Raw genomic sequence first — 22671 nt, 5'->3', positions numbered from 1 at the left:
GTTTTACTTCCATGGTGTTGTGAACAGCTGTTCAAAGCAACTGCCACTCATTCTGAGGACTATAATAAAGATGCTCTCCTGATATCTTGAAGTGGACTAAAAACTAACACTTCTGCACAGGACTGTATTTGATGAAACTTTAGAGTAGAGCGTATCTCATACATTCTGATTTTTGCAGTAGCAACCTTTAAGGTTAGATAGTGACCCAAAGTAGCAATTCTTTTTTTTCTTTTTTTTATGTAACATCAAATCACAATTTTTTTATACACTTTAAATTTTAAGGTATCAAATGGTAAGCTCTCAAAGGATGCCCCGATGAGTAAGCACTTGGCAACAGTAGGAAAAGCTCCCTTTTAACAGTAAGAAACCTCCAGCAGAATCAGGCTCAGGAAAGGGCAGCCATCTGCTGCAACAGGCTGGGGGTGAGGGGCAGGGAGACAAAACAAAAAGTACACTATGGAAGAGAGCCAGATTAATAATTAAATATACAGTGTGAAGAAGAAATGCTTAGTGCATCATGGTAAATCCCCCAGCAGCCTGATCCAGCCCGAATCTTAAAAGCAGAGAGGATGCCTGTCTCCTGAATCCAAACTGGGAGCTGGTTCCACAGAAGAGGGGCCTGAAAGCTGAAGACTGCCTCCCATTCTACTTTTAAATATCCTAAGAACCACAAGTAAGCCTGCATTCTCAGAACTAAGCGCTCTATTGGAGCATTATAGGTCTGTAAAATGGGCCCGATTATTTAAGACCTAGTATGTGAGGAGAAGAACTCTAAATTTGAATCTGGATTTAACAGGGAGCCAGTGAAGAGAAGCCAATATGGGAGAAATGTGCTCTCCCTCCCTCCCTCTCCGGAGCATTTTGGATCAACTGAAGGCTTCAGTTCAGTACATTTCTTGGCAACATGTTTCAAAAGAACGTTTTTATAGTTTAACAAATCCAGACTGCAGGGAAGTACATGCTTACACTTAAAAATCTTTAATCATATTAGTAAAATTAAAAAGACACAATCATCCTCTAACTAAGAATGACCAAAGTGGTATAAATGCATCAGATCAATACATAGGATTCAATTTATTCTTTTTCTTCCTGAAAATATTTGTATTTTTTCAGATTTCAAATATCTTTGAACAGATGTTCAACATTATCAGTCATAAATCACTGCCCAGCAGTTCATACATGATCCGCTTTGCTTTCAGTCACCTCTCTGTTAGTTTGGGTGTTTTCCCAAGTCTCTTCACAAATCTTTATTAAATCCTCCAGGAAATGACTCACCATCTCCTTACCCCTCTCCTCCTCCCCTTCCACCTTTAACCCCTTTATCCTGATCAAAATCTGCTCCACACTTCCAATTCTCTCCCGAGGGTGCAAACTTTCCCCCCTTATATCCTTCTCTGCCTCCTCTCCTCCTCCTTCCTCTGCTCGGAGGTACTTCATCAAATGCTCTCTGATGCCCGTCCCCTCCTCGCTGGCCAGCGACGCGCCGAGCCCGAGCATGTCCTGTGACTGGCTTACGCTGAGCAGGTGTAAGAGAGCCTGAGAGAGTGTGTGTCGCAGGCTGGCGCTGTAGCGGTACTCCAAGAAGTCGTTGGTGTCTTCGCTGTTCTCAAGGGCTGTCGCGAGGGAGCACCACACATGGGTGAACCGCTCTGTGTCTCCATAGCAGCCGCGGAGGGCGGGAACTGCAAGGGCAGCGGCAGATTTGATCCGCACTTTAAAGTTCTTACAGGAAGTAACAACATGGCAGAGCGCAGAGAACGCTTCGTGAGACCAGGCAGCTGAGTCTGATGAAGAGATGGACATGAGCAGCTTTTCAAAAAAACTGAAATCCAAATGAATCACTGCTGGAAACATTTTGCACAGCAGCCTCCTTCAAATGTAATGCATAACACTGACAATGTATGATGCTTTTACAGCCCTGTGGTTAAACACTTACCTAGCGGCAAGGCGGGGTTTCTGAAAGCATTTCCCAAAGCATAACAGGCATTCCATCTGACCTTCATCGTAGCCTCTGATTGGACCGTTTTAACCAGAGCACGCACTGCATCTTCCAGTGGCTGCTGGAATGCGGGCCTGGTCATCTGACTCTGCCGCAGGAAATGAAGCAGATTCCCGAGAGCGCGCACTGCATTAGACTTCACCTGGTAGGGATCGAGCGAGGACGTAAGTACACTCTACAAGATCTAACAGATGAATTCGGGGGCGTTTTAAAATAACCTGCATGTTTGTGTGAGTGTGAAAGCGTAGCTGCTCGCACCCTGTCTTTGTCTGCTGCTGCTGCTCGCGTGGCTGCCTGCAGCATCTTGAGTAGCAACATGTCTGATAACTCTTCCTGGAAGTCCACACCTACACTCTCCCTGGTTAAAGAGAAACAAGATCAACTGTTTATAGGCATTCGGTATATTTTATTCTACCCTTTTAATATGATTTCAGTCTGTTCTGAGATTATATGTGTGGTACATCCATGCTGTCTTACATATTAACAATAAGAGTGTCTGTGAGGTTCCCAAGGGACCAGGCAGCCTTGGCACGCACATTTGTAGATCGATCATCGAGCGCAGCTAGGATAGTGTTTGCAGTATCAGCCACAAACATGACATCCTGAAAAGAAGAACATAATTGTTCTATTTTTTCCAGAGGTTTACATATCTTGGATTCAAAATATCTGATTTAAATTGTAAATTGTGGTCATAGCTGGTGATCAGCACACCTACCTCTCTCAAGCAGGGGAACAGTACGTAGATCCCCAAAGCCCTGACGGCTGCCGTCTTCACCAGGTAGTTTTCAATGTAGGTGAGTCCCAGCAGCACAGTGATGCACATCAGCTGGGTCTTGTCCTTAAAAACAACAGTACACATACAGCGCCGTGAAGCTCGGCAGCACTAGTGCAGAAAAACAAGTCCAATAAAAGGGGATAACTCACAGGCAGCTGTGCAAAGGCCTGCGGCAGAATGGAGGAGAGCGTGTCACAGGCGCTCGCCTGCAGCGTGGGATGTTGCTCATTCTGCAGCGCTCGGTTTAACGGGCCGCTCAACACTTCTGACCAAAACTGCACCACCTGTATTGTACACACATTGATTAAATTACCACACATTAATGTGGATTAGAGAGATTTTTTTTTAAACTATAACCTGTTCTTAATGCCTCCTTTTACTGTTGCTAAAGCCTGCACAGAAATTATCTGTACCTCAGTGGCAGCAGCTTAACTCTCAGTCTGTGCTCGACCTGTAGCTCATATGAAATCATGCTCCTACCCCTGTAAGTATAAGTATTTCAGGAAACTGTGGTTATCTTTATAATTACAAAGAGATTTTCCATCTAAGATCTCTGGGCTCTTTGAACTCAGGTTTTACACTTCTGAAAAATTATTTTACAATCTCTTAGAAATGCACATCAGTGTGTGAGGACAGAAAACATGACATTAGTGTCAAAGTCTGAGAAAAGTTTGCTTAAATGCTCTAAAACGTTACATAAATATATATTTTAAACCTGTCTGTTACATATGGATATTAAGAATAGCACTTACACTTAGATTTTAACCCTAAATTTGCTGAATCCATCTTTGAAACAGGCGAATGAGGATTTGTCCAAAAAGAACGAAGTGCATTTGTTTAAACCTCTGTAATCGTATGCTGTGTGTAATGCACTGTGTAGAAATGATCTGCATTTACCTGGCTTATGGGGACCCTTGAGCTCTCAGGCACGTTGTTTTCTGCTCTGTACTGTTGAATTATTCCCGAACCAAACTCCTCTAGCAACTAAATAAAAGACAGATGTTATTTCTAAATATCTGATACTTGTTTTATTGTGTACTGTTGCAGGATCAGTATTCAATTTATACTGCTATATTATATAGAGGGCATTACTTTTGCTCCGTGCAGCTGTATGGAGGTGTCCGTCTCCCCAAGACAGCGTATGCTCACTTGCCCAATCTCACACAGGTAGTGTTGAGTTAGAGGGAAGTAGCCACGCACCAGGTGAGACAAGACCTGAAACACAAGAGATTAAAAACATCTTCAGACTTTATAAATGCCTGTTTGGAGCTTCCTGTCTGGCTCATTATTGCTCACCTGCAGAGCTTCAAGTCGAACAGGAGGTGGCTCTAAAGCAGCACCCCCTCCCACTCCTTCGCTGTCTGATTGGTCCTCTCTGGGTTGAGTCACTAGTGTCACACAGAGCTGCAGCAGCCACAGTCGCCGGCTGTCCTCTTCCCCTGGTGTGTGAGGAATGTGTGGGGAGTGTGTGCTAGAGCTCCGCTGGGAATGTTTGACTGGTGTACGAGAGGGTGAGGACACCCCGTCTCTTTGTCTCCAGCTGAGGCCCGAGTCCTGTGGCGTGAACACACCCATGCTGCTGCTGTGATCTGGCTGCTGGAGGAGCAGCTGCACCTCAGGGAGAGGAGCCTGCGTGGTCACCAGAGCGCCATAAAGTGTCAGGACTGACACACGCACATTCACATCTAAAGAAGGACAGATAGTTGTGTGGACGGTAACAGTGTCTTACATCCTATTGGCAGTTATTTCAGCGTGCCGACAACATACAGACCTCTGTGGCGCACATACGGACGAATCTGCTTCCAGAGCTGAGTGAGCAGGCCAGGTCTGAGGCGGTGATAGGGAGCGTTGGCTACCAAGTAGGCCAGACACTAACAGACGGAGCAGACGGATATTTACAGTGTGGATAACAAAGATGCATGTCAGAATTCAGCACTCTCTCAGCTCATTTCACGTGAAACTCATATTGTAATTTACATCCTGATAAACACCACAAAAAAGACAAACAGTGACTAATCCTCTTATTTACATGCACACACAGACTGCAAACATGTGACCTTACACAGTAAAGGTATGTGAAGTTATTCAAAGTATTAGCAGGCAATATGCAACCATCTAGATAAACTGCTAATTGTCACAACAAATTCTGTTTATTTTTCGCTTCAATACTGAAAAACAACAACAACACTAATACTGCCCAGACTTATTCTTAATTCTATTTTTATGTCCGAATTTGAAAAGCGCAACTTTTAAAGACTATTCCAGAGTCTTTTCAGAACTTTTTAACACTATAAAAATCACTTAGCATACTTGTTTACTTTTGCATTATAGCGCATTTCATTACTGGAACCTGAACATATCGCATGTAATGAAATAAATGTAATTAAACCCTAATGGATTCATTAAGTTATCAGTTTTCGTCATACTTTATGAGACTGAGGGTGTAATTCCGCTGAAATTAAATGGAGTTTAAATTTAATTATGTTTACCTAATGAGTTTTTACAGGAAAGAAAAAAAAATCATTATGCTATAGTCTGTAACATCCGGGTTTATATTAAAGTTCAACAAAGAAATATTGACAGTAGCTGAAACCCAAAAGAGAAAGAGATGAAAGATAAAAAGTGTTCGTGGAGAGCAAATAATCGTACCTTTATGACCTGTGTGAGAGTCTGAGGGGAGGTCTCGGCCAGCAGGGCCAGACTGAGGGTGCGGTGCAGCTCTCTGATAGCAGTCGCCAGCGTGAAGGAGAAAGGGGTGTAAGATGTTCGAGGAGACGCCGTATCTTCAGCCACAGCCAGGAACTGCCGGGAGCTATCCAGCATGGCTGACAACACCTGAAGTGCACACAACCTCACCTGGAAGGGGGGTCAAGAGAGAGATGTTACAATCGTATCGGCCCAGAACTGCACAGTGTGTGTGTGTGTGTGTGTGTGTGTGTTGTACCTTTGGAGAGAGGTCCTTCAGAATAATTGTGACGAGAGTAAGAGGCGGTGATCCCCCGATGGGAGAGTCGGGGATGAAGGAAGACCAGTAACCGTACAGAGTTCTCTTCTCTACTGCTTTCACCACAACTAACAAACAGTGCAGCGCCCCCTGACGCACACGACCGTGGTTCACTCTGAAAGAGTGTAAACAGTAAAAAAATATAAATATAAAAATAAAAAACATCTATTGATACTTTTAAAAGATACACATGCATGGGAGAAAAATATTTAATTAAGGGTCTTTCTGTACCTTAATTTGCTCTGTGCGTTGCCCTCTAGGTCGGAAAATTCAGAATCAGAACTGTTTAGTTTCCAGGACGGGTAGAGAAATGAGGCAGGCTGTTTTTCCTCCGCCCTGCCTTTCAGAAGTGCAGGCACAGTCTCTGCATCTCCTTCCTCTCGTTCATCCCCTCTGCTCTCCTCAGTTTTCATCTTCTTTCCCTTACCTTTAGATTTCCTCTTTTTACTCTTTGGAGAGAGAAATACATTCAATTAAAAATCAGAGTTTCCTCAGTGTTTTTAAATATGGCCATTGCTGGTATCAACACTCTTCTTACCCCTGAAGCTTTTCCTGGCACAGCGACATCCTTTGGTGGCTCTAATGATTTTGGTGATTCTGCAGTTTTTGCTGCGGAGAGACTCTCGTACTGCGGTAAAGGTGCTGGATAAAGTACAGCCGGCCACTCCACAATCACACCTGGAGCCCCCTGGAACATGAGTCGCTGCAGAATACATGAGCAGGACTCCATATTAATACTCAACTCAACAAAAATTAATCAATTAATAATAACTGTGCACATGTGGTGAGATTTTACACCTTAAGTGCAGCCAGTACAGACCCGAGCTCCTCCCCTCCACCAAATTTCCACTTCCCACCTGAGAGACAACACTGAAGTCCCTTTAGAGCTGCTTGGATCACCTGCGCAGATTACACAATTTTATATAAGCAGGATTGAATTAATCTGTTTCTCGTTTAAATGTTTGTTGTTGAGTATTCAGTACCATGCAGTAGAAGAGCTCATCAGTGTCGGGAGGTTTGGTTGACTGCAGCGTTTTCAGGAAGGCTTGGAAGCACACACTTCTGTACTGATCATCCAAAGGCGGCTGACCAGGTATCCTGCAGGGACAGATGCAGACGATTAGAGCGACAAATACAAGCTTAAAGATGGAGAAACTGGCACTGCGTCTCATTCGAGTTCCAGATTCGAAGCAGCTCTTCAGAAATCAGATTATAGACACTACATCCAGGCTTTCATATAGCCTGCAGTTTACACAGATAAAAATGGCTACTGGCTCAAGCATGTTGTAGCAGTACCTGAGACAGATGTTGGCCATGCAGGTAAGAGCAACGCGGCGCAACTCCATGTTTGACTGAGATGGAGAACTATACTGCAGGAGGAATCCTTCTTCACCCAGTAAGTCGCTGAGGTGCTACAAATATATATACAAAAAAAATCTTGACGTAAATAGTGAACAGTTAGGGCACACTTTTCGGAAAGTGCACTAAATATCTACCTGGTGACACTGAGGTCCATTCCCATAGACTACAGTGGAGAGTGCCAGGAGGACGTCTGTGTGGGTCCACGTACTGCATACTTTCAGTGCACCTGCAGTATAATTCACCAGTACATCCAGCGTGTGCTCATACATTATTACCTTAAAAATAAAAGACAAATGTGGCTGTAAGTGCAGTATATCCCAACAACTACACAAGCTTTTATGTCATCCCATTCTGTTAGTATGGAGTTGGTTGTCGTGATTTAAGAGTTTCCACTAAGAGAATCCTCTACAGGCTTGTAAATTTCGTCCTCTCATCCAGAAGAGCAGTTATGAAGCCAGACACTGATGCTGGAATCTCTGTTCTAGTTCACCCCAAAGGTGTTTGACGGTTGGATCAGTTTGGCATATTCTTCCGCATCAAACTAATCCTAGCACGTCTTTAAGGAGCTTGCTTTGTGCACTGGGGCAGACCCAAGTTGGCAGTTTCCCTAAAGCATTAAGATATGCCTTTACTGGAACCATCAACCCAGACCAAACAAACTTTATAGATGGCCCACTGCTGTCCGATATTTGGTGATGCAAAGCTGCTTGGCCATAGAAACCATGCCACGAAGCTCTCTATATACGGTTTTAATGCCTATTGAGGTCTGGATGTCTGTGGTTATTGATTTATTGCTTCCACTTCGCAATAATACCACTTAGTTGGCATCGGTCATCCTGTTATAGTACCACACTCAACTTCACCGACTTTGTTCATCTGTGGCAACGAGACTGAACGAAACACTTCAGTTCAGTGACAACTCAGTACTTTTGTCCATATAGTGTAAATGCGACAAAAGCAGTCCTAACAATACATAAGTGTACATGTGGCACAAGCATGACCCGTTACCTTCAGCTGGTTGAGCAGATGATGGACAACCTGGCAGAGTTTGATGACTAGATGCTCTTGAGTCAGGGGCACAAGACAGCTGGCATGTTTCAGCAGAGAACACACGTCCTGAAATGGAAATAAGGAGGCTCACCAATACAGAAAAAAACAAAATGCTGATGTCACAGTTGTTGGTTTAGTTTAGAGCTAGTCTCTTATTGATTATATGGTTATCCTCGGGGCTCTGAAGTGCGTGGGTTTATGGCTATTTCAGTGTTTATTCATCCCAGCTCTGCTTCTAAATACAGAGGCGGCAGACTTTTATAGAGTTTGTGTCGCTGAAAACAGACTACAGGTCCAAAGCGAGTGTCCGTACCTCTGGACGGATGTTGACAGCGGGCTCGAAGGTCCTGTTGTAGTTTTCGGACAAGAGTTGGTCAAAGAGCAGGTTGAGCTCCTCTTTGAGTTGGACCGAGTCTGCTCGCAGGGCTCTCAGTTTTATGGCGCAGTTGGAAAACAGTTTCTCGGCCTCCGACTGTGAGCCGGGCCCCCAACCGGACGGCTCCATGGGAGTGAACGGAGCGGCCTCAGCGGACAGAGGCACCGGGGGGAAAGCAGACACACCACCGCGGACAAGAGCCGGGTGTGACAACCCGCTCTGAGCCGCCATTACTTCTACTATCTCCTCGGTGGTTATTGGGCTTTCTTTAAAGCATCATATCCAAGAGTTCAGCTCATTACCGCCCCCCTGCGGTGAAAACCAGAAAAACAAAACTATCCATTTTACAGCGTTTACCGCTGTTGTGCCAAAAAGTGATTGTCTGCCAAAAACTGTTTCCCAATGTTTGTGTGTTTTTTATGTGTAATATCTTTACGTATGTATGGAGGCTTGTTTCTTCCACTGAAAAAATACAATAAAATAATTAATTTTTTATTTTTTCTGCTATCCAAAAGCAGAAAATTTCACATTAGGCAACTCAAAATTTTGAATTAGTTAAAGTAAACTTTTGCCTGCATGCGTAGTCAACTTTATTTCACTGGCAGACATTAGCTTCCACGTAGTTTGATTTGCCATTTATTTTTTCTAAACCTGTGCTTAACTTTACTGTAATTTTTTTTCCACAGGAAAGCAAACGGTGAGAAAAGGCTGCAGTACGCCACATTACACAAGAACTTAAGTGTTGAATAAAGGTGTTCATACCAAATACTAGCTTTTAAGATCATTTGAAATTGTACAAATTCAGTTTTTGCCTTACACACCGCATTGTAAATGCACAAAAAAAAATTCTGCATTTCCAAACAAGAGGTACTCTATATCTGCCTATTTGCAGTTATGTCAGAGCACCTAAAGTTTAGATGCATCACAATGCTTCAGAATACACGGGAGATAAAGTGCTCGACAGCCCAACAGGGTGCCAAGCCATTAATAGCTCATGGAAGTGAAATGAATTTAAAGCACACAGAAAGCATTTTGAACCAATTTACTGTCGTCAAAGTTTTTTCTGGTCAATATGATGAAAATATCACAATGACTACTCACTGAATTACATTCCCAAAGATCTACAACAACACTACAAGTGTCAACAGGAATGTTTAGGCATGTACAAAACCCTTAAAATCTCAGTATTCTGCATCCTTTATTTCATGTAAGCAACAGTCTCAGCATGGTTTGTCAGTGAAAATCAAAAGGATAACAAAAAAGGCTGTTGCTCATTTTAATTCAATGAAAATAAATTATACAGTCATGTGAACTAACATACAAAGTCTGTGCCACCACAACACAGCAAATTACTGGGAAGTCATGAGCCACAATGAGTCTGTTAGAAGTGCAGAGGCTGACTGAGTGCTGTCACCATAAGTCATTTTATATTGGCATTTTCTATGAATGACACATCACCAGTCCAGGCATTACACAAGCTCAAAGCACCAGCCACTGTTGGTAGTGTTGCAGGAGACAAAAATAATAACAGGCTGAAGACAGCAAGAAATTAGGAGGTAGTCATGTAGCAAATGGGAGAAGAAATGCTGAAATAGTTTAGGAGCCCACATCTCAGCCAGACTTGAACAGCAGAATAGCCACTTGACCCAGGTAGAAGTAGATGAAATGCTTCGTCTCATGTGTCACATAGCTGCCAAAGTTCCTCCCAACAATGCAGTGCCATGTGGGGTTGTACTTCTTGTCAAACTCCTGCAGGGGAAGACACAAGTTAGCATCTTCTTGGCAAAAATGCATGCAACAAGTTTGCGCTACTCATTTTACTTTGAAGCAACAGCAACATACCTTTTTGACATAGGCGGCGATATCCTTCTCAATGTTATACTTTTCCATGGCCTGCATGGCACAGTCCACTGCATCCTGCTGCATTTCATCAGACATGTCTGCGTTCTTGATCACAGCCTTCTTGTCACCCATGTTGGCTTTCTGACTGCAGGAGACAAAGCAATCTTTACCGTGTCCGCTCAGCTCTTACCTTCTCATGACATCACTGCTATCACACAATGTGCCTAAGGAAGCGGTCACTGGCTGCAGGGGTGCCTTTTATTTACTTTCATTTTGAATAGATGATTTACATGATTTGCAAGTGAGAGTTAAATGAAACCAGGACACTATCCAAAACAGCTGATGGAGATAGGCGTCCCTTTTATTGAGGTCCCTCGTGTAATTTAAGACATTAACATAAAGGGCCCTTTATGTTAGGATCACAAGAAATAGAAGCCATGCGTCGCTGGCATCATTATTTGGTAAATGTTGCTCGAATAGCCCAGTTTAACCATTGCAACACGCAGTATCGCTAATTTAACCCAACAACGGTGTAAGTGCTCCGATTACCAGGTTTGCAAATAATGTGCAGCAAGTAAGGTAAGAGCCTGAGAGCGTGGATGAGCACGCGGGGTACAGAAACCTCACCCCTCGCGCTGACCTGCTCACTGTGACAATTCGCAGCAAAGGTTAGAACCAAACGTGCATTTTACTCTTACCGTCTTTCAAGAAAGTCTTAACGTGCAACGGAGTGCGATGAAGGGACCGCGCAGGTTTTTCCTTTATTTATGCAAGGAAGTGTGCCCCCGTGCGTTCCGCCCTCCACTTCACATCCACCACGTGATTGGCTCGAGCGAAGCCTCCACCCTGCCAATGGCGTGGTTTTACTTGCGGACAGCACCCCGCATTTTATTTCCACCCAGAATGCAACGTTTCGCCCGTTCCCTCCCCCAACTTGCCCCATTGATCCAGGTGATTGATGTGCAACCCCCCTCGGGTCCAAAATATGCACATTCATAACTAATAAAATAGTTATGAACAAGATTTTAGTTTTTTCAAATCATATAACAAACACAGGTTCAAATTGTCCTGGTTTGCTTTTTCTCTTTTTTCTCCCTTTTCCACAGTCCTCAGTACCTCACAGTAACATTAAATTATACCCAAGCATAAACATCACAGTCCTTTTGTGTGTTAATGATTTCTTTGAACTGTTCTTTTTCCACAGTGTAGTGATTTTACAGCATACATCTTTAATGATTTTAAAGAAACAAGTTGGAATTATTTTGGATTCTCTATAATCCACAGAGAGTCAATTTTGTGCACACACTCGCCCCATCATTTAAGTTGTGCTGAAAGTTCTACAGTGTTTTTTAACTTGATAAGACCTATTAACTTCTCATTGATTGTCACAATTGACTATAAATGGTAGTTTCTTTGCCAACACAAAAAGTATTTATTTGACAGCAGTTGGTGGATTGACCAATGGGGAAGTCCAATGGGAAAGTCCAAGGAACTCTTCGGTGAAGATCTAAGGAAGAGGATTGTAGATCTACACAAGTTGAGAAGGTCTCTTGGAGTGATTTCTAAACAACTGCAGGCTCCATGATCATGAGTTCAAACACAAGTACATAAGTACAAGTCATTCAGATGTGTCACCACTTTTCCAGTGTCTGGAAGAAGACCCAAACTGTCACTGAAATTGGTTAGTACGTTCAAGGGAACCTCCAAAGCTCAAGCAGGCCATTAACTGGAACTGCTGGAACACCATGGTGACCCTGCAGGGTCACTGTCCACTGTCACCATTAACTGAGATGTCAAGCTTGACTGAAATTTCCAGCCATGAACAAACCAAATGCCTGGAGGTCCTTCATACCCCGTGAACATACCCCACGGTATGACACGGTGTGGCCAACCATAGTGATGGTAGCATCATGTTCTGGGGCTGTTTAGCTGCCACTGTTACTGGTACACTGCACAAAGTGGATGGAATCATAAAGAAAGAGGGCTACCTCCAGATTCTTTAACTTCACCTCAAATTAAGAGCTATATGTTTGGAACTTGGACCCAACTGGATGCTTCAACAAAAAAATGATCGCAAATACACATGAAAACAGGCTAACATTAATTTTCTGGAATAGCCTTCCAAAGTCATGACCTCAACCTCAGTGAAAATTTGTGGGATATGCTTAAAAGCTGAGTCCATGCCAGAAACCAACCAACAGAAGAGCAGTCAAATATCAGGCCAGAAATATGCCAGAAACTTGTAGACGTACTGTGTAATCTGATAAATCTGCAGAAATTGTACAAAAAAGAAAAACAGGAAAACAGGAAACTGTAAACTGATTTTTTATTGAAGCTTTTCAATGTACTGGAGATTATATTTATCCTAATGAATATGCATCTTCTGCAGAAAAGCGCTGACCTAAGAGAAATGTGACATACATAAAGTCACATTCTCCTGTAACCTCCCAGTCTCCCCACCCTCCGTAAGTGTGTTCATGTTTAGCTTTACCACTCTCCGTATGTGCGTGGATCCATCCTGCACCTCCCAGCCCTCCTCCTGGATTACACCAAGCTTTGATCATGTTAATTTAAAAAAGAAAAATAATTCTCATCAGGAAGCCTTCCCGTGTGGAAAGAAATTTTCTTTCTGCTGTTTGAAGGCCAATTTAAAGTTTGAATATTTCTACAAAATGTTTCCACTTTGATGGGGTTATGTGGACAGGGTCAGGGGTCGGGATCCTCTCCTGGTAAACTGCTCCCATGCTCCTGCTCCATGTATCCATCCTGAAGCCTAATCCTAATCCGGCTCCGGAATGGGGAGACAATGAGCCCAGTCCAGACCTTCAGAATACCAGCAGAACCAAAGAGAAGGAGGCAAGTTAGAATCACACCTTCAGGAAAATGCTTAAAGAAATGTCAACAAATACAGCTACCAGGGACAGAACCATCACAGGACTTTATAATGTTTTAGAAAAATCTGCAGGGACTACTGAGAAGAATCACTGGACTTTAGGGGCTTGTCTAACCTTGCCGGTATGAACTTTAGAATGTGAGCATGCAACAAACAAAACCTTTACTACAACCACAAACATCTCATTACAGTAATCAGCTATGTTCAAGCATATATTTATGGCTAAAATGGACTAAAGCCTTATCTTATGCAGATTTCAGATATAGAGACCACAGCCATCATACCATTGGTGCCATATCTGACTCCTCCTCCTCCTGCTTATCCTAATATGAACAGTCTCCTCTGTTCCCATCCTATCCTGCTCCTCTGAACTCTGAGCAGAGAAACACGGGAAAGGGTCAAAATACAATTTTATAAGCAATGCTGGTAACAAATATATTATATTAATATATATACATCCATAACAACCCCAGTATAAAAACCAAAACACAAAGCATACAATCCACACACAGGTTGGAACTGGAAGAGGAGGAGTACACACATAGGAAGGGACAAGTTTGCAGGAAAAAAGTTTAGATCATTGTGCGTGAAAAGGGGGAGAAAAGGATATAAGTAAAGGGGACATACATAAACCAGGAAAATTCAGCTGGTCTAAAGCAAAATAAATCCCGCAACAGAAATCTGGGGGAAAAGAAACACACAAGAGATGCAGGAAACAGTTAACACAGCAAATGGTCCATGGAGATCTGTTCTGTGAAGTCTGTCGTCTCCACTCTGAGACGAGCTGGTGGGATGAGCTGGTGGTTTATGTCATAGGAGGGGCGTCTAGGTGCGAGAGCGAGAGCGGGAGCGTCGGGGAATGTAGGGCGTCTCACCCTGAACATACAAACAGAAGAGCGGGAATGGCAAAAGAGCTGCTTGATTACATTAATTGTGGTTAAAAACATTTGGAAAAGATTGCTGCCCTCTTACAAAGAATCTCCACGAAAGAAATTAAACATGGTCTTAACATTGTACACCATCTGATTAGTGTCATTAATGTAGAATTTCACCATTTTCCTCACTCTCCCTGCTCAAAATTTTGTATCAGGACTTACCTTGGAAATTTTAAATCCTAAAATTTACTCCCAGAGCTATTCATTGCAGCGACCCTAACCTACCTCATGGGAGCAAAACTTGGTGTTATCCAATTTACGGATGGCGTAGGTCATGTCTTCCTTGCGTACAAACTCCACCACGCCAGTGCCATCACGGTACACGTCAGCATAACATACATCACCTGCCTCCCGCATGTGATCCTTCAGGTCCTGCCAACTCCTGCTGGGGGGGAAGGCCTGACGTGAAGAATAGGGATGTTATAGGAAATGTAGCACATTAAGCTGGGGAGGTAATAAGATGCGAGGTGACAAGATGCACGCGCCTACCTGAGACTATAACCCTGTACTCGGAGCGCCGTGACAGGGGACCATACCGTCCCCTTGGGGCTCCTAAAGCTCTGCCACCACCTCCCCTTCGAGGGAATTCAACACGCAGACGGTAGCCATCATAGTCGTAACCATCACGTCCATAAACAGCATCCTCTGCATCCCTGAAGAGTGATACTGACACTCACGCACTCCTCGGAACATGACAGAGGGTATCGACTTTTGACTTTTGGACTACTGAAGACTCAACATATCACTTTAATGTGTTAATGTAAAACTGAGCCAATCTAACAACAAGCATACAACTTTTTCTTAAGATTCAGAGAGGCAATTTGATGGTCTGTTTTCATTATCTCATTTGTAGTGCAGACGGATTAGAGTAGTCTTGTTGTCCAGTTTACCCTCAATGATAAAAAATGGTAAGGACAAAACAGTATGCAACCACAGACAGTATAAAATGTGTTGCCACCTACTGGCTTCTGAAGTCTGGGTTAAAAAGCTTGGAGGTGAGGATTTTTGCGCAGTCAAGCTGGTGCTTTGAAATAGGATGTGAGGAAAGAAGCTTCTCTTTGTGAAACCACATGCTTAAGTGGTTAGCCAATGAGCATTACCTTTGTGAAACTTAGTATGAGAAAGATTTAAAACCGTGACTCAATTTTTTAAATTCGGTATTACCCCAAATGAGTGACTGAACCCATAAACTCAGCAAAAAATTGCTTAGAAAGGTTAAGTAAGAAAGCCAGTTTCCCGTAGATTTACATAGGAACCCAAGTAATTTGAAACTGCAGTTATTGCCCCCTAGTGGCAATCAAATAGAATGCAGATTTAATTGCTTTCACTTTTCAGACTTGCAAAGCACATCTGTGTTTTATATTAAACCCATAAATAACCGAAGGCATTAAAAATATTGCTTCACCCAAAATAAAATTGCAACATTGGTCTTAATTTACTTTTACAACATTATCTAAAATTGGCATAATTTTCTGAGGACACTTCTTACATGGAGAGACCAATACAGCTGTGTAAATAAATCACAGTGCACATTAATTAGACATGGGAAGTGTTTTTAGAGAAACGTCATTTCTTTATTAAAACACTCAGACCCCATCAGTCCCAGTGTCACTCTCCATGGTGCTGAAACAGCAAACTATGTTCTGTCTGTTCAATCATTTTTTAATTGAAACACACACTTTTACAGAAAAGCTGGAAATAGAGCTGACCGTCTACTTCCAGTGGTATGAAGGATTTCATTAAATACAAATGGGAAATATCAGGGGGACTTACAGGGACGTTTTCAATGAGGTTTCAAGATATCTTGCTCGTCTTACTTCGCAATTGCTTTATTTTACTTTTAATATAGTGTTTACTTAATTAAAAAAATTATTTAACTGTTTTAGCTAAATTCTAGTTACAGATGTTTATTTTTCTACTGATAAGTTCAAAGAACAACTCTCCTGTAAATCATTTTGAAGATAAATAGTTTAATTTGGTCAAACTTTGTGAAGCAAGTGCCAGGGATACTGTTCAAATTAATCTGTTTATTATAATCTATATAATAGGGTCTTTGTGCAGACCTTTGAAAACATCTCTGGATAATACAGGTGGGAGTAGACCTGTGTACCTGAGATGACCATATTACAAATATCTGGTCACTATGGCATAATACAGAGCCAATAAAATGAAAACATCTGAAACCCAGCAGTCTGTATCCGGAACCTGTGAAACTAGTTGGTTAAAATCTATGGAAACTCATTTCTGCCACTTTCTAACTCATATTTTGGAGAAATAATACCAGAAACTGAAAAAGAATAAGGACATTTTGAGGTATTAAGTTGGAGTTTTGACTTATGAATGGCATATGTCAAAACTCTTTGTTTCTTCCTCCTTAGTGGTAGAAATAAGATTTCATAAAAAACTGAGCTTATAATGTAAAACCAATATTATCTTATTAACACCAGGGGCAAATCTACAGGGGGGCAGGGTTCAAATGTCCCCCTGGTGTAGAGCATTGCCCCTCAGCTTTTATATCCTTAAAATACTTGTAAAAACTAATTGCTCATTTATTTATTTATTGGGAGGGGGTTTTGTTGTCTCATTTATACCTAAAACTGTCTGTTTTCTTGGAAGAGATAATGATACAATATATAGTTTTAAAGTGTTTTTTGTGGATATTTTGTTGACTCCATACACATACATTGCCCCAAAAGTAATAAATACAAATAAAAAACAAAACATTTTTAAGCACAATTACCTACAATTGTCACCCAAATTAACAATGACAACCATTTCAATATACATGCTTATTCTGAAGTACAATTCTAAAGTGTGGGCATTAACATGAATCTCTTTGGCTTTAAAATCACCTTTAAAGTCTGTCCTGATATTTCGGTGTAAACATGAGTTAAAATGTGGCACTGCAGCCCACCTCGGGTGGGCTGCAGTGCAGTTCTGTCAGGAAAGCCATTTGGCATAAAATCTGTCCAAGACCAGATTACCAACAACTGCCTCCAGAGCTGTTGCACAATAATGTGCCTGAAGATGACAGAAGAGTGGGGGAAGATGTTAATCTTTTCTTCTCTCACTGCCTCCTAACACTAACAAGAGACAGCACAAGCAAAGAAGACAGAAGGCAAAGATGGAGGTGGCAAAGTTGAAGTTAAGAATGTCATTGAAAATTACCAGAATGGACAAAATTAGAAAGTAGTAGATCAGAGGGACGGCTTAATTTGAACAATTTTTAGACAAAGTTAGGGAGACAAGGCAGAGATGGTTTGGACATGTGCAGAGGTTGCATAGTGGGACAATTGTAGTTCAGGGGGTTGAGAAGCTCATCTGTAACCGGAAGGTTGCCAGTTTGATCCCCAGCTCTCTGTCCTGGTTGTTGTGTCCTTGGGCAAGACACTTTACCCTTCCACCTACTGGTATTGGCCAGAGGGGCCGAGGGCACGATATGGCAACCTCGCTTCTGAGTGACTGAATTGTGAAGCGCTATATAAATGCAATCCATTATTATACTAGACAAATGAAGATGGAGTTGCCAGGCAGGAGTAAAAGAAGACCTCAGAGAAGATTCATGGATGTAGTGTAGGATATACAGAGGACTGATGTCATAGAGGACAGGGTGAGATGGAGGCAGATGATCCATTGTGGAGACGTCAAAGTGGACCAGGCAAGAGGAAGAAGAATGAGGCAAATCTGGCTTCATCATAAGAGACAAAGAAGTGTAGAGTGCGGGACTGAAAGATCTGAAAGAGGTAGCACCTTGGCAAACAGTGCTCCTGCTAAGCTATGAGATTTTTAAGACAATGAAATTAACAGCAGCCACCTAGAGGAATATGTTCAAATACTGTGTACACACCATTTTTAATGCAGTGAAAGAAAAAAGTCAGTTCATCTAATGTTGTAGAACGTTTTATTAAAAGAGAATAAAGCTTTGAGATAATTGAGATCATGTGTAAGAAAACCAGAAGTCAGCCACCGCTAGAAAAAAAAAAAAAAAAAAAACTGGACCAAAAAGAAAAACAAAACAAAAGAAAAAAAAGATACAAACCACATTAAAGTTACGATCCCTTGTCTCCTCCCAGACTTCCCTCTTCACCCCTCCCTCCCTCCCTCCTCCACTGGTAACGGTTTTCCACTATTTACCACTCCTTACGCGTGTGGATCCATCCTGCACCTCCCAGCCCTCCTCCTGGATTTGATCCATGCTTTTCTCTTCTTTTTAATTATTTAAAAAATGAAAATAAACGGTGCGGCACTGTGTAGCCAGTAAGTCTGTCTGTGAGGTCCCACACAAAAAGGGAAATTTTGGAAAATTCGAAAGCCAATTTTCTCTGAATATCGCACTACAATAGTTCCGGTTTGATGGGTTTATGTGGACAGGGCCAGGGGGTCGGGATCTTCTCCCGGTAAAAACGCTCCTATGATCTTGCTCCATGTATCCATCCTGAAGCCTAATCCTAAACTGATCCTGAATCCTGATCCAGCTCCGGAATGGTGAGACAATGAGCCCAGTCCAAACCTTCAGAATACCAGCAGAACCAAAGAGAAGGAGGCGAGTTAGAATCACACCTTCAGGAAAATGCTTGAAGTAATGTAAATAAATGCAGCTACCAGGGAGTTTACTTTGAGAAAAAGGAGAAAACCATCTATAATCAAGCCCAAAATACAAAGATTTACTTTGTATGATAAAGGATGAGAAAAGCACCAAAAAAAACCCAAAAAAAAACAAAACAAAAAAACTTAACTACTGAAAACATTCAAACTGGGCCCTATTGTCAGATTTATGCTTTTTGAAAAAAGAAAAAATGAACAGCCTTATAATTTCACAGTTGACAAGGCACAGCCATCATACCATTGGTGCCACATTTGACTCCTCCTCCTCCTGTTTATCCTAATATGAACTGTTTCCTCTGTTCCCATCCTATCCTGTTCCTCTGAACTCTGAACAGAGAAACACAAGAAGGTCAAAAAGACAGCAGTATTTCGCCTGAAGGAAGTAAAAAAAATAAAAAAAATAAAAAGAATCTTTGCAAATGAAGCAAAAAACATTCAACACTCAACCAGGACAATCAGGAGAAGAGAGGTACACAGATGAATTAGAGATGACACAGCAGAAGCAGAACACGTTTTGAGAGAAGAGAAGAAATAATGGAGCAAAACTCGGTCATGTGCACGCTCAACTGGTCTGCAAAAATTAGAATGGAAAATAAAACTGCAGGTGGGTTGGTGTCGGTTAGGGAAGGAAGCACACACCATGACAGCATACATAGGTGACACACGAGATGATCCTTGATGAATACACAGGATTCGTTGAGTAATGTGAAGATTTCCACTCTGGCTCTTAGGTCAGGCTTGCCTAGGTGCGAGAGCGGGAGCGAGAGCGGGAATGGGACCGGGAGCGGGAGCGAGAGCGGCGGGGAGAATATCGGGGAGATCCTCTGTTGCGGCGTGGGGAGTAGCTGCGTGATCCACTCTTGCTCCTGCTTCGACTGCGGCTACGAGAGCGAGAGCGACCGTAGCTGGGGCTCCGAGGGCCGTCCATCTTCACACGGATATACGCCGTCTCACCCTGAACACAAACATGAGCGCACATCACCGACCATTCCTTTTCCTGTTATATGAAACCCACATACAGAAATAGCTAACCACATTTTTCCTGCTTGATGTATTAGTCATAAATAAACAGACATACTGCTGCACAACAACCCCAATCCACACATCAGAATTTTAAATTGCTATTGTTAATATAAAACAGATAAGCCAATTATTGATTCTTATCACCAGGAAATCTTTACAGTTGAGCATTTTGCTTTACTTACTGCAAATTAACTGTCACATTCCTTACAATGTTTAAGTAAGCTTTTCAATGTCTGTGTTGGCTCTCAGTCATATGGGTAATGGTAGTCTTAGCAGCTTTAAGAGATTGGAGATAAAGGAGGAAGAAAAAAAAAAAAGGCATCAAGCCTTCTTTAGGTTTGCAAAGACGTTTCACTTCGCAGCCAACAGGCTCCTTCAGTTCTAAGTGATCCTGAAGGTCTCCTACCCATCTGTGGTAGCAATAAGGAGCAAGAAAAAGCATCAGTGCCAACTGATTCACAAGGTTGGAACGATGATTGGCCAGAATTTGGAGGACGCTCAAATTGCTCTCCATCTTGGACAATCCATCTCACCCACTCCACAATTCTGAGGTAAAAGAGTTAGTTCTCCCTCAGGCTGACATTTTCTGTGAAACTGTAACTAACTGTCTTTCTGTAACAGGCTAATTTTTATTCTTTATCCTGCCGCTGTAACAAAACAATTTCCCTTGTGAGATCAATAAATGATATAAAACAAATGGTGGAGAGTCCCGGGTAATTAAAGTGTAGCAGCATTTGTTCCCTTTGGCAGCGGCTCCAAGTATCATTGACCCATTACTGATCATGTGAGTCAGCACATGAGCCAAGGTGGGTTAATGCTACATTTTGTTGTCAAGGTATGCTGCCTATGAATTATTTAGTTCCTGGGTCTGGTCTGACTTTACAAGTGGCACATCCAAGTTCAGGGGGTGTTCCAGATTAAATTTCTGACTGGAAAACAGAATTTCTGACTTATTCAGGAACACACCATAAATATCTGTAACTATTTGTTTTCCGTTTGATTAAAGGTGAAACCTCTTTGCAAGCCTAAAGAAGTCCACTTGTCGCCTTTTTTTCGTCTTCTTAAGACTAAGCTTTTCAAGTTAGTCCTTATTAACTCATTCACTGCCAGCCATTGGCAGTGAATGAGTTAAACCCATTGACTCATTCACTGCCATTGACGTCTATAGCCGTCAATGGCAGTGAATGAGTTAAGAGAGTCTGACAATGTGAGGATTTACATACCTCATGGGAGCGAAACTTTGTGTTGTCCAGTTTACGGACGGCGTAGGTCATGTCTTCTTTGCGTACAAACTCCACCACACCAGTGCCATCACGGAACACATCAGCATAACATACATCACCTGCTTCCCGCATGTGATCCTTCAGGTCCTGCCAGCTCCCGCTGGGGGGAAGGCCTAACAAGTAAATAACAACAAAAGTTTTGTAAGCTTTACACATACAACTACACACTTTTAAACTAGAGACCACAACCTTCAGATAGAAAAATACACCACTCACCTGAGACAACCACCCTGTTCTCTGAGCGTCGGGATGGGGGACCATACCTTCCCCTTGGGGGTCCCATTCCCCCTCCTCCTCCTCCCCCTCCTCCAGCACCACCACCACCACCACCTCCACCTCCTCTTCCACTTCTAGGGAACTCCACACGCAGACGGTAGCCATCGTAGTCATATCCATCACGCCCATAAACAGCATCTTCAGCATCCCTGTGAAATCGAACAGTGAAATGAATAATCTAATACCAATAATGCAAACAAACATGCAGTTTTACTCGCATCTCAGTCTTTGTCATAGACTATTTAAAAATGGGGAGGAAATTAGCCTCTTATAGTGGACTTATAGATGATAGATATTTTGTTAAATCGTTTAATTGGTATCTTGATCATTACCCATCAGCTAAAAAGTGGTTTGGTAGTAGCCCATTTGCAAGCACATTCACAGGTACTTAACGGGGTAAACCGCCAATTAACGTGGCCTCCTGCAGGCCTCAACAACACACATTTCACGACAATCCAAAAAGAGCTCCAATTACTCGACTCAAACCTTCTCCTAAACCAAATTCTTGCTACAGGTTATATCCCGTCAACTCGCACGTTGTGTCCCCTTATTTGGGTGTAGCTGGCTAACTGTGGAGATAACAGGCAGACGTGGCGGCGGGACAATGCGGCTCACCTCGGGTCGTCGAACTGCACGAAAGCAAACGGTGGTCCTCCTCTTCGGTTCTTCAGATCTATATCACGAATACTTCCGTACTTGTAAAATAAGTCTTCCACGTCTTTTGAACGTATGTCGGGAGGGAGATTTCCCACATATATCCGACAGTCGTTACTCCCCGCGGGTCCTCGAATAAGACCGCCAGACATGATGGCGCAACGCGAGGGAAGTTAGCAAGCCGGCTAATAGATCAACTTTTGGTAAAAAAAATGACTAGAGTGGCGCCTAGATAGTAAGCGGCATGTACGAACTACGCGTTAGAGATTCGGTTTAAGCTACACCTTAATAAAAATTGAAACACTTCGAAGCGGAATTCAAACAGCGAGATAAGCAAGGGCTAAAAGTTGCAAGCAGAAGCTACCGATAACGGATTCTTCTTCACAGGGTACGTCTAGCTTTAAAAGGCGTATACCGCCACCTATCGGAGAGTGGGGTTACACTTTAAAGCGTAACCCGTAACCTGAGCCACAGCTGTTCAGATGGTAGGGTTATCTACCAGTCTGAAGCTCAGTGGATTGATCTATAAATCCTCTAGGAAGACCCTAAACCCCATTGATTAGAGTGTGAGTGAACGTGTTAATGTTAGAAGGC

General features: G+C 42.5%; 4 protein-coding genes across 6 annotated transcripts; all 4 read right to left on the bottom strand.

The window, feature by feature from the left end:
- Positions 1-962: 962 nt before the first annotated feature.
- heatr6 (HEAT repeat containing 6) lies at positions 963-8828 on the bottom strand. Its single transcript, XM_005751038.1, has 20 exons — positions 8504-8828; positions 8149-8256; positions 7275-7415; positions 7075-7190; positions 6762-6876; positions 6577-6678; positions 6317-6481; positions 6010-6227; positions 5719-5893; positions 5424-5630; positions 4546-4645; positions 4071-4459; positions 3867-3989; positions 3672-3758; positions 2924-3058; positions 2715-2837; positions 2477-2601; positions 2258-2357; positions 1937-2141; positions 963-1784 (listed from the first exon to the last, which is right to left on the bottom strand). The coding sequence occupies exons 1-20, from the start codon at positions 8795-8797 to the stop codon at positions 1174-1176; spliced, it is 3639 nt and encodes a 1212-aa protein (XP_005751095.1). The 5' UTR covers positions 8798-8828; the 3' UTR covers positions 963-1173.
- Positions 8829-9593: 765 nt separating this feature from the next.
- LOC102204370 (dynein light chain 2, cytoplasmic-like) lies at positions 9594-11233 on the bottom strand. The gene is made up of 3 exons (XM_005751037.2): positions 11107-11233; positions 10409-10553; positions 9594-10315 (listed from the first exon to the last, which is right to left on the bottom strand). Exons 2-3 carry the CDS (start codon positions 10538-10540, stop codon positions 10178-10180), a joined length of 270 nt encoding a protein of 89 aa, XP_005751094.1. The 5' UTR covers positions 10541-10553; positions 11107-11233; the 3' UTR covers positions 9594-10177.
- Positions 11234-14126: 2893 nt separating this feature from the next.
- On the bottom strand, positions 14127-15308 carry LOC102209236 (serine/arginine-rich splicing factor 1B-like). The gene is made up of 4 exons (XM_005751053.1): positions 15199-15308; positions 14718-14889; positions 14462-14635; positions 14127-14177 (listed from the first exon to the last, which is right to left on the bottom strand). The coding sequence occupies exons 1-4, from the start codon at positions 15306-15308 to the stop codon at positions 14127-14129; spliced, it is 507 nt and encodes a 168-aa protein (XP_005751110.1).
- Positions 15309-18120: 2812 nt separating this feature from the next.
- Positions 18121-22457, bottom strand: srsf1b (serine and arginine rich splicing factor 1b). 3 transcript variants are annotated; one of them, XR_312223.1, is made up of 5 exons: positions 22039-22457; positions 21364-21572; positions 21088-21260; positions 19080-19796; positions 18121-18746 (listed from the first exon to the last, which is right to left on the bottom strand). XR_312223.1 is itself a non-coding variant. In XM_005751036.1 (4 exons), exons 1-4 carry the CDS (start codon positions 22227-22229, stop codon positions 19584-19586), a joined length of 786 nt encoding a protein of 261 aa, XP_005751093.1. In that variant the 5' UTR covers positions 22230-22457; the 3' UTR covers positions 18121-19583. The 3 variants fall into 3 exon arrangements, 1 of the variants encoding a protein (XP_005751093.1); XR_312224.1 differs by having other exon boundaries at positions 18121-19168; positions 19481-19796; XM_005751036.1 differs by having other exon boundaries at positions 18121-19796.
- Positions 22458-22671: the final 214 nt, after the last annotated feature.

The sequence above is a fragment of the Pundamilia nyererei genome, unplaced genomic scaffold (genome assembly GCF_000239375.1).
Source record: "Pundamilia nyererei isolate P.nyererei 1_Seehausen unplaced genomic scaffold, PunNye1.0 scaffold00297, whole genome shotgun sequence".
NCBI lineage: Eukaryota > Metazoa > Chordata > Actinopteri > Cichliformes > Cichlidae > Pundamilia > Pundamilia nyererei.
The sequence above is the reverse complement of the archived record's forward strand: the minus strand, read 5'-3'. Positions and strand labels throughout refer to the sequence as shown.

What these genes read in the sequence shown, in the direction of transcription:
- LOC102204370 (XM_005751037.2), bottom strand. Translation starts at nt 10,540, where the DNA reads ATGGGTGACAAGAAGGCTGTGATCAAGAACGCAGACATGTCTGATGAA. An exon ending in TCGCCGCCTATGTCAAAAAG is followed by an intron (nt 10,316 to 10,408) that starts GTATGTTGCTGT and finishes CTTCCCCTGCAG; the next exon opens with GAGTTTGACAAGAAGTACAA.
- LOC102209236 (XM_005751053.1), bottom strand. Translation starts at nt 15,308, where the DNA reads ATGTGGTTTCACAAAGAGAAGCTTCTTTCCTCACATCCTATTTCAAAG. An exon ending in TTATAGTCTCAGGTAGGCGC is followed by an intron (nt 14,636 to 14,717) that starts GTGCATCTTGTC and finishes TCTTCACGTCAG; the next exon opens with GCCTTCCCCCCCAGCAGGAG. An exon ending in CCAAGTTTTGCTCCCATGAG is followed by an intron (nt 14,178 to 14,461) that starts GTAGGTTAGGGT and finishes TTGTATGTTCAG; the next exon opens with GGTGAGACGCCCTACATTCC.
- srsf1b (XM_005751036.1), bottom strand. Translation starts at nt 22,229, where the DNA reads ATGTCTGGCGGTCTTATTCGAGGACCCGCGGGGAGTAACGACTGTCGG. An exon ending in GTGCAGTTCGACGACCCGAG is followed by an intron (nt 21,573 to 22,038) that starts GTGAGCCGCATT and finishes TCGATTTCACAG; the next exon opens with GGATGCTGAAGATGCTGTTT. An exon ending in CAAAGTTTCGCTCCCATGAG is followed by an intron (nt 19,797 to 21,087) that starts GTATGTAAATCC and finishes GTTTGTGTTCAG; the next exon opens with GGTGAGACGGCGTATATCCG.
- heatr6 (XM_005751038.1), bottom strand. Translation starts at nt 8,797, where the DNA reads ATGGCGGCTCAGAGCGGGTTGTCACACCCGGCTCTTGTCCGCGGTGGT. An exon ending in ATGGACCTCAGTGTCACCAG is followed by an intron (nt 7,191 to 7,274) that starts GTAGATATTTAG and finishes ATATATTTGTAG; the next exon opens with CACCTCAGCGACTTACTGGG. An exon ending in TCCGTATGTGCGCCACAGAG is followed by an intron (nt 4,460 to 4,545) that starts GTCTGTATGTTG and finishes GTCCTTCTTTAG; the next exon opens with ATGTGAATGTGCGTGTGTCA.